We start from the raw sequence: 14,016 nt of genomic DNA, 5'->3' as shown, positions 1-14,016 counted from the left end.
TTACACACACATTTTTTCCTGTAAGTGTTGTAACGAAATAAGGAACTGAAAGCTTTTGAATCATTGTAATCACCTGCACTGAGGTAAGTTGTAAAAACAGTTGTTAAACATTGTCCTCGTGTTCACAGAGGTCTGTGGCTGGCTCCTGTCCACATTCAGTATGTCAGTGTGTGTGTGTGTGTGTGTGTGTGTGTGTGTGTGTGTCTCTTCTCTACTTGAAAACCGTCAACAATCCAGTTTCACATCACATCTCTAAAAGTTTTTTAAAGGTCTAGTGTGTAGGATTTAGGGGGATATATTAGCAGAAATGGAATATGATATGTGTGTGTCATGTAGTGTATAATTGCTTGAAAATGATAATTGTTGTGTTTTTCGTTAAATGAACCATTTATACCTACATATTGGGGCGGGGGGGGGTCCTCATCTACAGAGATGGACATGTTGCAACACCATATTGATACAGTAGCCCAGATCGCACAAACCAGTTAAATCGAGCTACGGTTAAAGCTTGATTAGGCCTTTTAATTGGACTACCGTCCTTGTACCGGTATACACACAGCAGGAGAGAACTGATTTATGATGAAAGTATGACTCAGCCACGGTAGGTGGGCTAGTGGACCTTCTTCCAGTTGAGCAGGCGGCAAACGGGTTGCAAATCGAACAGTAAAAACAAAAATGTGTGGTTCTTGCTCTAGCACTCGCCATGTTGATACCTTCGTCTTGTTGTATTTTCGTTCCCTCTTCTTCTTCTTTAGTTTTTCCCAACTTTCTTCTATGAATTTATGTTGTTCGACTTCTGTATTGAGTCCGAGTTTGGCACAGGGACTATTGAGCATGCGCAAAAGGCCTAGGCCAGTTCAAGTCTTCTTGAACGGTATATATGAAAGAGTAAATCGAACCCAAACCCCATTATCTAGGTGTGTTAGTCTGACTTCAAGAAATTTAACTCAGTGCGATTTCAGTCAGACTAACATGTTTAAATGTATTTTTAAAAGTCAAGTTTTAGTCGGACTAACATCATGTAAACGTACTGACTGGCTCGAGATAGAGCCGTAGTTAACGGTCTCCGCAACATGCAGTGTTGGAAAAACACAAATTCTTTCACATGAAACTGTTTTTTTAACCAGTTTGAATCCTTTTGTTTTGGAGGGAAAGTGAAATAAACCTCTTTAACATCTGGATCTTAAGTTACCTCAGAAAAAAGGCGAGCACACATCAGCAGGTGTTAGGCTAGCGGCTTGTCTCTGACAAACCAAACAGTGCGGGAGGAACACTGATTTATAACGTGAAACGCCTTTATTCAGTGTTTTTACTGGTTTCAATATCTTGACCTGTTTGTTTTGGAGAGAGAGACTTTTGTGGATAATTCGGCCCCTGGTTAAACTCTTCTCAACAATTAACAATTAAGGAATTCTAACATGCAGAAGCTTTGGCTGGTTGCAATCTGCAATCCTCACTCCCTGAATATTACACACTGTTCCTTTAACCTGAACTCGATGCTCTGTCTTCATCATCTTGCTTTTTAAAACATTTGTTTTATTCTAGTATCTTCAGGTGGAGTCCCCTATCTCTATCTCACAAACACACACACACACACTGTCACACAAAGACACCTCATTCGCTTACTCTCTCATACACACACACACACACACACACACACACACACACACACTATCACCAGTCGAGCCGTAAAAACTCAACTCAATTAAAGTGCCTCATTTCCTGGAAGCCAGCCTCAGACAGAACACTAGGTATGCAGGGAATGGGAACTCTGTGTGTGTGTGTGTGTGTGTGTGTGTGTGTGTGTGTGTGTGTGTGTGTGTGTGTGTGTGTGTGGTGAGGAATATAGAAATGAAGAAACTCACCCCCTGCTTAATTTTACCAGCAGCACACCCACACACTCACTGCATTGCCTGCACACAGACCGTCATAAATCTTCTCCACGTGGACCCTTTCACCTATTTGACCTCACACACACCCACACACACACACACACACATTTTTCTACTTCTTCTTTGTGAGGACCCTCACTATTATAAAGCATCCCCTAGCCTAAACTTAATTATAACCTGTACCCTGAAACCAAGTTTTAACCCTCAGATAGGCCTTTATAGAAGTACAGACAGGTGTGAATGTCCTCACCTGCCAAAAATGTCCTCACTTTGTAGGTTAACCCCTTGAAACCTGAATCGATATCAGTTTTAGACACCGTTCACAAGCTATTTGACCTTTTGAAACTTGAGCAACTTGGTTAGATTTCTTCCAGAAACATGGGAGAAAAAGCAATGACCAACTTGGTAAGAAATGTCCCACAAACAAAATTAGAAAAAGTGACAAGAAAATTACCTAAAAATTTGTTTAAAATAGAAGAGATAATTTATTTAAAAAATGGAAAAACGTCTCAAAAACTACATTCATAATTCTAAAAAATTTATATTTAAAATGATGCTGCAGAAAAATAAAAATTTCATAGAAATACATTTTATCAGCATTTTTTCTGGGTCATTTTCATATTTTTGTTTTACACTTTTTGAGCTAATTTTGAGATGGTTTTCTACTTGTGCTTATTTTTGGGCTACGTCTTGTTTATTGCTCAATGCCTTCTCTCCATATTTTTGAAAGAAATCAGAACAAAGCGCTGAGGTTTTCAAGGTTTAAAAATGTGTTTTGGTCCTATGTAGCAAGGACAAGGACTCACAAACGCACACACACACACATACATACATACATATGTCCATTCTCTCCCTCTCTCTCTAGAGGACACCATCCTCACTCAGCCCCTCAGGCAGGATGTATAAAACCCGGCTGCATTCCTTTCCAGTTAGGTCCAGCCCAAAGTGAGCGCTGTGCACAGTAACTGCTGTGTCAAAGTGTGTGTGTGTGTGTGTGTGTGTGTGTGTGTGTGTGTGTGTGATGGTGTTAACATAACTGCGTGCTTCTGGGAATCCCTTTGTTACTGACTTGTGTACATCTGCAGGGCATGGCTGAGAAAAGCATGCCCGCACCCCTTTCCTATACGTTCTCTAAAGCTTATGGAATTTACCCACAATGCTCTGGCAGAGAAAACGAGACGTGATGATTGCAGTAATTTTAACCCTATGCTGAATGTTCTCTCAGTGCTGGTGCGGTGACTTTAAAAGCCTGCCGACTGAATAAACACCGCTTTGTTTAACTAGGAAATCCCATTTGCCAGGTAATAATCTGAGGCCAGGCATTGCTGGAATACAGGCTGCCCTACAATACGTTACGGTAAGCTAGCAAGTCAATATTGACTCAGTGAAGTAAGAGCAAGAAAAAAAAAAGAGGCAAAAAAACCAAACAGTAACACACAGGGCAAATGCATTGACTTTTGTAAAAATAGTGCTCTTTAATATAAATTATTGAAATATTTTAGAAATATAAATATGTGCAATGTTTCCTTTTCATTTATTTTTTTTTTCTTGTAATGCTTTGTCATTTCAGATATTACACCTTGTATTTTGCCAGACTAGTGGCCAGCCTTTTGCGAGAGTCTTTATAAAAGACAAAATGATTCACATACACGTGTGGTCCAACTGGTGCAACACATGTAAAAAAAAAACAAAAACTTGGTGTTAATGTGAGAAAATAAGACGTAGATTTGACCAAAAATATGCCGCAATGGTACGTTTTCAGTGCTTTTTGTCTGAAATTTTACGATGTGAAAAGGCTTCCACTCCAATATGGATCACAGGTAAGTATGAGCACTGGTGAAACACGGACTATTCTGATCAAATCTGAGTCTTTGTTTTACAAAAGGCGTTTTTTTAAGAATCACTTAAAGGAAGTCTTGTGTTCCCTTGACATTCAGACAACTGCTTCAGAGGTAACGATGAGGGTGAGAAACCTTTCTAAAGTTACAGGGATTAAAAAACACACATTTTCTCCTGCATGATGTAAGCAAACCAGGAGAGAGCACAGACACAAAAAGCAATACGTTCGAGATGATAATGTTAAATCAAAAACATAATTAAGACTCAGCCAAAACTTTTTTTTTTTCACACGGGGCTTCTTAGCAAACCTGGTTTTATATTTACAGGAGCAGCGTCCTGTTGAAACATTTCCTCTAAGTCTGAGGACATCAATCACGTCAGTGTTCTTGTTTAGCTGTATACCAGTATGTCTCCTCCCACTTCTCCCCAAGCCCCCTCCCCAGTCCTCTGTCCTCTTCAATTTCCTTTTCCTAATCCCATTTCCCGCTCTTCTTTCTCCTTCGTTCAATCCCTCTTCTTCACCCTCCCCCCCAAAATCTCTCGGATCATCATCACCGTCGTCATTCCCCGAGGAGCCTTTACAGTGTCGCTGACATCTTTCCAGCCGGTCTGGATAAAAATAAGTTCTGCTGTTTTGTTTGGTGCCGTGCCAAGGCTTTTGTCTCAGTAACAAGCTTTTGTCTCGGCAACAGCAGCCTGTTTTCTGTCACTGTCAACTCAAAAGGGTTGCAGGGAGTCGGTAATGTAAGAGAGAAGTTGGTAATGTAGGAGAACCAAAAAACAAAGAGGAGAAGATGCTTTGTAATGCTTGTTTTCTCTCTCTTGTTCCCTTTCACATGCTGGCTTGTACCTGTGTGTGTGTTTGTGTGTGTGTGTGTGTGTGTGTGTGTGTGTGTATAGCGAGCGTGCATGACCGCCCCTCTCCCCTCTGTGAGGCAACACTTGCGGGAAGCAGAGCTGGAAATGTGTGCTTCGCCACAACACACAAACACACACACACACTCAGACAAACAAATGCTGTATGTTCTCTGCTTTGGGCCCCTCGTTCAGACTTTGCCTTTTCTCTGTAACTCCGCCTTCGTTCACCCCCTCTGAACCTTCCGGCTCTTTGTCGTCTTTCTTTCTGTCCGCTGATCCAAAGAGTTGTAAATGTCAGGCTGACGGAGGAGAGGGGAAGGTTTTTTTTTCTTGGAGCACATTAAAACCCACGGGGATCACTGGTGGTGTATTGATCATGTCGTCACTGTCGTCGTTAATATCGACCAATCAGGTTAATCTTCTACGAGACTCTGCTCTGCGTCTGAGTCAGTCATAGGAAACACTGACCTTTGACCTCTGGCTTCTTTCGCCACTCACATTAGTGGTCAGTTTTTGCAAGGCAGGACGGATGAGGTAAATCACACTCTAGGCATGGGTGGTATCATGGTGAGACGGTATGTCGGGTTATTGAGAAATCACGACAGCATGATTTTAAATACCTTAAAAATATGGACCCTCATCTTTCGGTTAACTTCACACCGGAGAGGCTGTACTGAAGATGTTTTGCATGCAGTGTGCATCACGTACCCTGGAGGTTACGCCCGGGCCACACTGCATGCGTGGGCAGTGTGTGTTCACATTGGCAGCGTTTGTTGTTGCTACGCAGCTGCAGAGCTGCCTGCTGTTATAACTACAGTACTTCCACAATTAAAAGCACACACTTCACTCATTTATGAAGCCGTGCAAGGTACTGCACTGTCACAGTCTGTCAAATGTTTCACAATAAAATGCCTTGTGTTAAAAACTGAAGGGATTTTGTCGTCAGAAACGCTGTCAGAGGGCTTTTATTTTGAAACACAAACAGAAGAGGGTTGAGTGAAAAAGATAAATTTGTATTTCCTAATGTCTGTGACAGATACAGACATCGAAACTGTGGTAAAAGCTTCCGTAGAGTCAATATGATCATCAAAAGACCATTTTTACTGTCTAGTTTTGTTGAAAACTGGGCGCGTCATGCTGAAAAAAATCGGTGAGACTCCTACATAAGCCGCAACTGAGCAGCGCTGCTTGCACTTGCATCACTTGCATCAGTGTGGCTGCTCTAATGTGGTAACATGGGCGCCAACATAAAAAACAACAGGTTCCACAGTGCTGAAGTCTTAGTTTCGGTAAAAGTGAGAAACATGATTTCAGAGGGTGTATGGTTGTGTTTTTCTGATTAATAATGAAAATGGGTGTATAACAGGTGAATATTACTTGCTGACATCTCGCAAATGTATTGTGTATTTAGTGGACTGAAAATGGACAGAGACAGCCTGCAGAACGTAGCAAACTCGCCAGTTGGCGGTGTCAGGGGAGGGGGGTTAGAGCTGCACACTGATACCGTTACATACCGTATACGCCGGTAAAATTTCAGGAAGGAAAAAACAGATACCGCCCAAGCCTATTCCTCATCCCAGACCCCAGGTCAGCGGGAGACTCTAGGTAGATGGTGTCCGCCAGTGTTGAAGCTGATTTGGGTCGCAAGGAAACAACTGACCTCACATTGGCATCTAAGGCTGGTCAGTGTCTGACGACGCACATATTCACAGAACTAGTCTGCGCCATCCTCCAGGCACCTGGTCCATGTGGTGGAACCTCTGCGGTTCCTGTCAGTCATATAGGAGCATCGTACTCCTCCAGGAAGTCTCTGAGTGTGTGCGGGAGCTGCTCGGCTCGCTCCGACCCCCCCAGGTTGTTCAGGGTCCTCCTGCACATGTGCTGCAGGGACGAGAGGGAACTAATGAGGGGCCGACGCAGTTCCAAGGGAATCCTTTCCCCGCCGGTGTGGATCAGATACACACTGCACCCCTTCTTTTCTCCCTCCCTTGAATTCCCTCCACACGCCCCGTCACGGGTCCTTCCAGCGTCCGACCCTTTCCCCATGTAGTGCGCTACGAGTTTCAGCACACAATCAAACTGCGGCAGCTCTTGGGTGTTTTGGGGGTCCGGTTGTAAGAAGAAGCCGCCTCCCTCGCTGTGGATGCGCAGGTTCTTGGTTCCTCGAGCAGTCTGGACTGAGAGGGTGAAGAAGTGGTGGTGGTCCGAGGAGTCGCGGATCAGGAAGGTACCGGGCGGTTCAGAGCGCAGCAGGGAGCTGGCCTCCCGGCCTCCAACAGCCCCCCAGTAAAACCCACTCTCCTGTAGCCTACGCAATGCACGCATCACCTGAAATAGGTAGACAGAAAAAAAAACATTATTACGCGTTGTGTGACACTGTTGTGTGACTTGGGGCTAGGCGATTAAACGATAATTATCTCAACATTAATTCCTTCAATAGCAATATAATAAATGTTCAATATATCCTCTATATAAAGAAACAACCCATACGACCATAGAGGGGGGCGGTAATGCACCTTAAGTGTTACCACCGCCAATGCACAGAGGAAGACAGCGAAACTGGTGGACCAACAAACTGTGCATGGCAACATCTTAACATTACAACATTAAACGTGCTTAAAGTTAAGCTACAGTAGCGGTAAAGCTTTCTCATCTATGCTAACAGGACGTTTGCAAGTTAACGTGACTGACTAACTTGCTATTTCATACAAAATAAGACATAACATGACTAAAGGTAACGTGATTCAAACTTTCAGACATTAACACGTCTGTAAACATGATTTCTGTCTCAGTCACCTCAGATAGACTTTCATCGCTACTTCACAAAGACGAAATCTGACTTTTGTGATTGTTTTGTTTAAGAAACAGCAGAAATGATAAACTGTGGGTGTAACACTTGCAAAGAAAATACTCACCACAGTTGATATTTTTGTCTATTTAATTTGTGTACAATGCTGCTTAAACCTTTAAAAACGGTTTAAGGTCACGTGTACAGAGTTTGACATGCAGCTGACCAGAACTGATTTCTTTATCATCTGTTTTTAATTTTATTTGTAACATTATTTTCATTACAACTGTCTTGAATCCACCTCAGATTTGTGAAAAACGTTTGTTATGTTCTGACTATAAAAAGCCGTTTAAACCACAACTAACCGCGATTTCTTCAACTTTAACTTAGGAGCAAATATTAGCCTTGAATCTCTAAAGAAACAATGCTCTGACTCAGACTTATTTTGGCAGATAATTATCGATAGCAAACAATCTGAAAACCTATATCGTGATGGCATTTTTAGCCATATCGCTGAGCCCTAGTGACACTTCAGTGAAACACAGGTATTTCGCTACAGCTGTGACTGACCTGCTGGTAGTGTGCATGCGAGCTGAAGGGCTTGTAGTGATGCGGGGTAAAGTTGGACCCCTGAACCCTGCTCTCCGGAGAGGTCACGCTGCTCATGGCGAGGGTGTTGCGTCCGCTGAACGCTACCATGGCGCCATGGCCCCCTGCCTCGGCCTGCCGGTCGAGAGGCAGGGGGCCAACAAGTGGAGCGCCGAGGTGAACAGGTGGAAAGGAGTTTAGGGCGGAGGGAGAGGGAAGAGAGGGGGAATGGGGTGAGGGTGGCGGGGTCACACACCGGGTCCAGGGCCCCGGGGGAGAGGAGTCTGATGCATCCAGAGAGGGGCTGGGAGAGAGCACCTAAACACAGCTGGAGAGAGGGAGCACACATTATCCATCGATATACAGACCAGTGGTTCCCAACTGGTGGGTCTAAATGGACTTCAAGTGACTCCCAATAATGTCAAGTGGGTGAAAAAAAACTTTATTTTGAAGTATATTGAATTTCCTGCACAGAGCTTTTATTTTGAAGTGTGGTTTCCTGTTGTGAAATGAGAAATTTTTTTCAAGGACAGAAACTGTTTTATTGTCCTACTCTTTGTATTATTTGGCCTGTTCACATGCTGTGCATTTGCAGCATCACTGGTCTGTGTGTGTGTGTGTGTGTGTGTGTGTGTGTGTGTGTGGTTTTAGAGGCATGTTTTCACCAAAAAAAAAAGAAAAATCGCCCAAAAACTGTAGAAAAACGAAAATCAGAAAAAAACCCTAAAGAAAAAACAGCAGTTTTTAAAAATTCACTTAAGTTTCAAAGCAAAAAACGTTTTAAAAAAGTTTTAAAGGAAAAAAAAGACAAAAGGTTAAAAAAAATCACCAAAAGAAGGTCCCCCCATAACGTCTTTTTTAAAAAGAAAAAAACATCACTGCCAAAAATTCAAAGGAAAAAGATATCAAAATGTTTTAAAATGTTTCACCAAATGTTTTAAAGAAATAAAAGTCAAACGAGTTAAAAAATCACCTAAAATGTATTTTAAAAATTTTTTTTTTTTTAAATCGTTTCTTGCACGTTATTCTCGCTATATGTTTAATTTCATTGTTTTTTGAGCCCACGTGCTATTTACATTTCTCAAATAAAATGTGCAAGTTTCTTTTCTGTGCGGACCTTTAGACGATCTTAATGACTAAGGAGAAATCTGGAGCAGTTAGGATCAACTCGCACAGACTGATGCACATTCAGGCTCCCCTCTGTAGCCATTCATAAGCATGGATATAAATAAATGACTACTTTGCCACACTGGAGCTCTCGATTAAAATGCAGTTATGACGACTGTGACAAATGCATAGGGCAGGACAGGCAGCGAGCAGGTTATATTTAGTTTAAATGAATCCTCGCTGCTGCTGCACCGTGCAGCCAGACAGCAACCAGATCCTGATTGCTTTCAATTGTCTTCGATCGGGCGTACCGCAACAAGGGATTTCAGAAACCGGGTCACTGTGAATGAGTCCGGCGCGCTTTTTCTCCCCCTCTTTCACAAAAAAACTCCTTATCCCCTGCTCACAGAGGCCCCTTTCTCCGGTTTCACTGGGACTCAAAAGGTGTCCCGTCTGCTCCGGTTGGTCTGATCCTCTGAAGGGGAATTAAAGACAGTGCGGGACAGGGGATTGAAGCAGGAGGCGCCATAACGGTACCGAATAGAAGTCCACTATTCACAATATTGCGAAACAACCCCTTAAAATACACTTCATTCCCATTTGGCTGCAGTGCACCAAGCAGCCAACAACAGCTGCTTCCTTTTAATCTGCATTATAACCTTATTTTTTTCTGTCATTTTGCCTGCTTGAACGATGCACACCGACCCGCTTTGGGTGTCTTTTCAGTCTTTTTTTTTTTTTTTTTTTAACTTACCTTGCGGATATGTTCAGCCCCGCACCGCAGCCGCTCGTCACCAAAGGAAAATGTATGCAAACTACCCGAGAGTAGTGCTAAACGAAGGATTAACTCAGGCATTAAAATCCACAGAAAGTATCCAAAAAAGTGTGTGGGTTTCTGTCCTGAGCGGAGGAATGTGGCCGATATCAGCCGGAGAGATCGTGTCGGTGTGTGGAGGAAGGTTACTGGAGGTTGTTTCCAGTGAGTAAAGCCGATGTTCGTAAGGCTCCGCCTCCCCCGTCCTTCCAGTAAACACACACACGCACGCACGCTCGCGCGCACACACACGCACGCACGCACGCAAAAAACAGACGCTCGTGCTCGCGCTCTTTCTCGGCAGATTGCCAATAAATAATCAGCGTGACCTTTGCCGGGCTGTTTCCTGGTACTGGTGGGTTCCCTTCTGCACAAGGTGGACAAGTTAAAAGCTTCGCATATGGAACAATGCACCGTTATAAAATGTGACATTATTATAGGAATGTTACAGAATTTACTGGCAGACATAGATGGAAGAATGAATACTGTGCAACATTAATAAGTCCATAAAAACTTTAGTATCATTGCACATTTTACTATTGGCTACTTGTACTACTATTACTTTACTATTATACTGTTATTATGCTATGCTATTTGCCACGACATGCAGTGGAGTCATGTTTGCACACACACACACATATATGTTTTAAGTTTTAACACTGATGCATGTAAAGTATTGCATTTATGTATGAAAGGTGCTATACGTTTAAATATATTTATTATTATTATTATTATATTAATTCACACAAGAATTTAACATTTAATAACCTGAATAATCTTAATTTAAGACAAACGACAATGTAAAAACACTAAAATACACATTTGTATGACAAATAAAAATACAGAACTGTTTCCATTAATAGTGGCTCATTATTTAATTACTTAGTGGCTGTAAAATAGCTGTATACGGTTGTTTTTTTTATCACTTTCTATACTGTTAAGTAATTAAATCTGTGGTGATGATGATGATAATATCTTTTAAATGTCAAATTAATATAGTAAAATGTTGGAAATTTTATTTTATACATTATTCTAAAATGTGATGGAGTAGCATAAATAGTGTTAACACAAGTAAAGCATGAGTATGTTCACCTCAAAATTGTGCTTCTGCACAGTAGATCATTATTTTAATAATAAAATACTCACAAGTACATTTTGCATTTAGAATTCTACATTATTAATTATATGCTGCATTGCCACAGTAATATGTTAGCAGCATTTAAATGTAATGTTTAGTTCAAACAACAACAAAGCATTACCCTTTTTTAAGGCAAACATATGTTTTTTATGTTAAATAAATATGAAATTGTAATCTTTCCTTCTGAAATTTGGAGGTGGAGAAGCATATGATAGTATAAGCTAGAAATATTCAAATATTTGCTCAATAATGTTTTTGCTGCAATTATTTACTTTTGAATTCTTATTCTTAAATTATCTTTTTTAAAATCTAAATAGTTAATCACTTTATTTAAGTCTCTTATGCTGCTGTAACATGCTCCCACTGCAAAAGATAAATAGGGCTTTACCTTAACATCAGGCTCCAGAAGTACAAACCTTTGATTTTCTTTCTTCACAACATGACAGATGATTAACAATTGAAGCCTGCTAATGTTTAAAGATAAACTCCTGCAGGCCCTCATGTCACGTCAGGAAGCAACTGACTTACTGTAAGTGCTCTTGAGCAACAACTGGCTGCTGCTGACCTGAAATACTCTGTCACAAGACTGCATTCAAAGTCTGTCTTAATTAAAATTATGAATGTAATAACAGCAAAATGCACTGAAGGTAGTAAAGATAAAAGTACTAATTATGCAGAGTGTTTCCTGACAGTTTTATAATACGTTGTATTGTTCGATCACTATTACTGGAATATAGTTATGTAAGCAGTTTTTTTTAATGTTATATTAGGTCAAATGAGCTATTATTAAGTATAATTATTGGGTTGAGGTTATTATTAAGTACTTAACATACGGCTGGGTAATTTCATTTACCTACAACCAGGGTGTAGCACCTAATTTTGGGCTTTATGCATAAGTGATTTCTGTGGCCCCCCCGTTCTTCCTCTCCAGATCTCGTCTTTTATGCACGTTTGATTTTTTTTTTTTTCTTACAGAGTCAGTTTGCTTTCTTTAACTTTTCTTTCTTTCTTTTGTTTTTTGGAACCCAGATTTCCTTTTCTTGGGCACAAACATGTCCGTTAGTGCCCTGGCTGCAAAATCAGTCACTCACTTGTCTTTATCAACAAATTCCAGGGCAAGACAGGACTAAACCATGTAATGCCATTAACCCTTTGAAACCTGAGCAAATTGGTTTGATTTCTTTCAAAAACATGGGAAAAAATTAAAATAATAATTAAAAAAAAATTATATATATGCACAGGCTTCAAGGGTTATGATGATGTGCATCCGGGTTTAAAGGGTTAAGGATCCTCAGAGAGCTTCCAGTTTTTACTTTTATACAAACTTCAGTCTTTCAAGCAATTTATTCAGCCAGTTATTAATTTAGTTATAGCACAACTTACAAAATAAAATACAATAAAATGAAATAAAATGCAAACATCAAACTTTGCAATAGGATTTTCGAGAGCCCACCTCCCAATCAGTCTCTGGGTAATCAGTCCCACTTTTGTCCCCAACATGATGTTCCTGTAATTAACACAATGTGTTTTATATGCCCTTTAAGGGTTCCCAAAACTTCAGCTGTCAAATACAGCAGTAAGCCCTCTGTGACGTAATGGAGTGCAAGCATAAAGCAGCAGATAATGTTCTTACACTATCAAAGAGGAAGTACACAAAGATTACAACAACGCTGCTTTTATTTTCTGTGTATGGGCATCAATAAAATAACTGCAAAAGCTATAACACCTTTAATACCACAAATGAATGCTCATATCAATACTGTCATTACTATACTGTCATTTTAGTGTAATGACTGGGTGGAGCGTGTTTAAAGTCCTCGTGCTACAAGGAGGACTGAATTCCTGGAACACCTGTATACACTACACACCATGTGACTGAAAACACCAGGTGAGAGCTTGAAGTCACACCATAGATGTGACATGGAAGCCAAAGAGTAAACAAGTGTTAGCAGAAAGGCATTTGGATATATTTGAATACAAAAATCAAGGCTAAATTTGACTAGTAAAGCGTTTAGGTTTGATTGCACCATCACAGATTAACTTTAAGCTTATTTAAGTCATGGTTTAAATTTAAATTCTGTTGCACCAAACTTTATAACTATCTCAAAACTGAAAAATAATAAAAGTAAACCTCTCTTTTAATCTCAGTTTAGTTTTTTTCCCTCCCTAAATCTAGATGAAATTGATTCTGTTGCACCAAAACTTTAAACTGGAGGAATAATTTGAGCCTCACTGCCGAGCCATAATGAGTACAGTTAAGATAGCAACAATGTAAAGTTTATCGTTATAGAAAAGCAGCTTCACGCCCCCCTCCACCTCTGTTTCATACTTATAGGTGTAGACCATAGACTGTATATACAATCTATGGTGCAGACAGTATGCTGATTATTTATTTATTTGTTTAAATTTCAATATGACACTTATCCCTATTGAATTTACTGAGTTTAAATTCTATTTTAATTGAATAAATGTGGCTTTACTAACCCAAGATTGATTTTAATGGTGCAACAGAGCTCTGCTTAAATGTAAAACTGGATATACAGATTTTTTAACCTAGTTTTCCTAAATTGCAATCAGAGCTAATCTGCGATTAAATGAATTCTTGTTGAATTTATTCAATTTAAATTCTTTTTAAATAAATACATTCAGCTTTACTAAACCAAGATTGTTTTTTTATAATGGTGCAACAGATTTCTGCTTAATTTAAAAACAGGATTCACTCATTTTAAACCTAGTTTTACTAAACTCTGATCAGAGCTAATCTGATATTAAATTAATACTTGTTGGTGCACCCTAGTTTTAAAATGCAGTTTTTGGGGTGACCACAAGAGGTCATTTACATGCATTAAATCAAAACAAATACATAAATAGATATAAACTACCAGTTATAATGACTATTATTTATGTAATTTATTGATTTATTGGTGCAGTTTATTTTTAGAAAGCAATGATTATTAAGTTGCTCAGTGCTCGTGACTCTATCTCAGCCTGC

The 14,016-nt window shown here is 40.1% G+C and overlaps 1 protein-coding gene across 1 annotated transcript; it reads right to left on the bottom strand.

Annotated features, from left to right (window-relative positions):
- Positions 1–3,342: 3,342 nt before the first annotated feature.
- Positions 3,343–10,064, bottom strand: socs3b (suppressor of cytokine signaling 3b). Its single transcript, XM_042507315.2, has 3 exons — positions 9,827–10,064; positions 7,948–8,293; positions 3,343–6,917 (listed from the first exon to the last, which is right to left on the bottom strand). Exons 2-3 carry the CDS (start codon positions 8,074–8,076, stop codon positions 6,366–6,368), a joined length of 681 nt encoding a protein of 226 aa, XP_042363249.1. The 5' UTR covers positions 8,077–8,293; positions 9,827–10,064; the 3' UTR covers positions 3,343–6,365.
- Positions 10,065–14,016: the final 3,952 nt, after the last annotated feature.

Source organism: Plectropomus leopardus, chromosome 19, assembly GCF_026936395.1.
Source record: "Plectropomus leopardus strain MGB_pleo_1.0 chromosome 19, ASM2693639v1, whole genome shotgun sequence".
In the NCBI taxonomy this organism is placed as follows: domain Eukaryota; kingdom Metazoa; phylum Chordata; class Actinopteri; order Perciformes; family Serranidae; genus Plectropomus; species Plectropomus leopardus.
This window is presented reverse-complemented; position numbering and strand designations above follow the sequence as displayed.

What these genes read in the sequence shown, in the direction of transcription:
- socs3b (XM_042507315.2), bottom strand. Translation starts at nt 8,076, where the DNA reads ATGGTAGCGTTCAGCGGACGCAACACCCTCGCCATGAGCAGCGTGACC. An exon ending in CGCATGCACACTACCAGCAG is followed by an intron (nt 6,918 to 7,947) that starts GTCAGTCACAGC and finishes TACCTATTTCAG; the next exon opens with GTGATGCGTGCATTGCGTAG.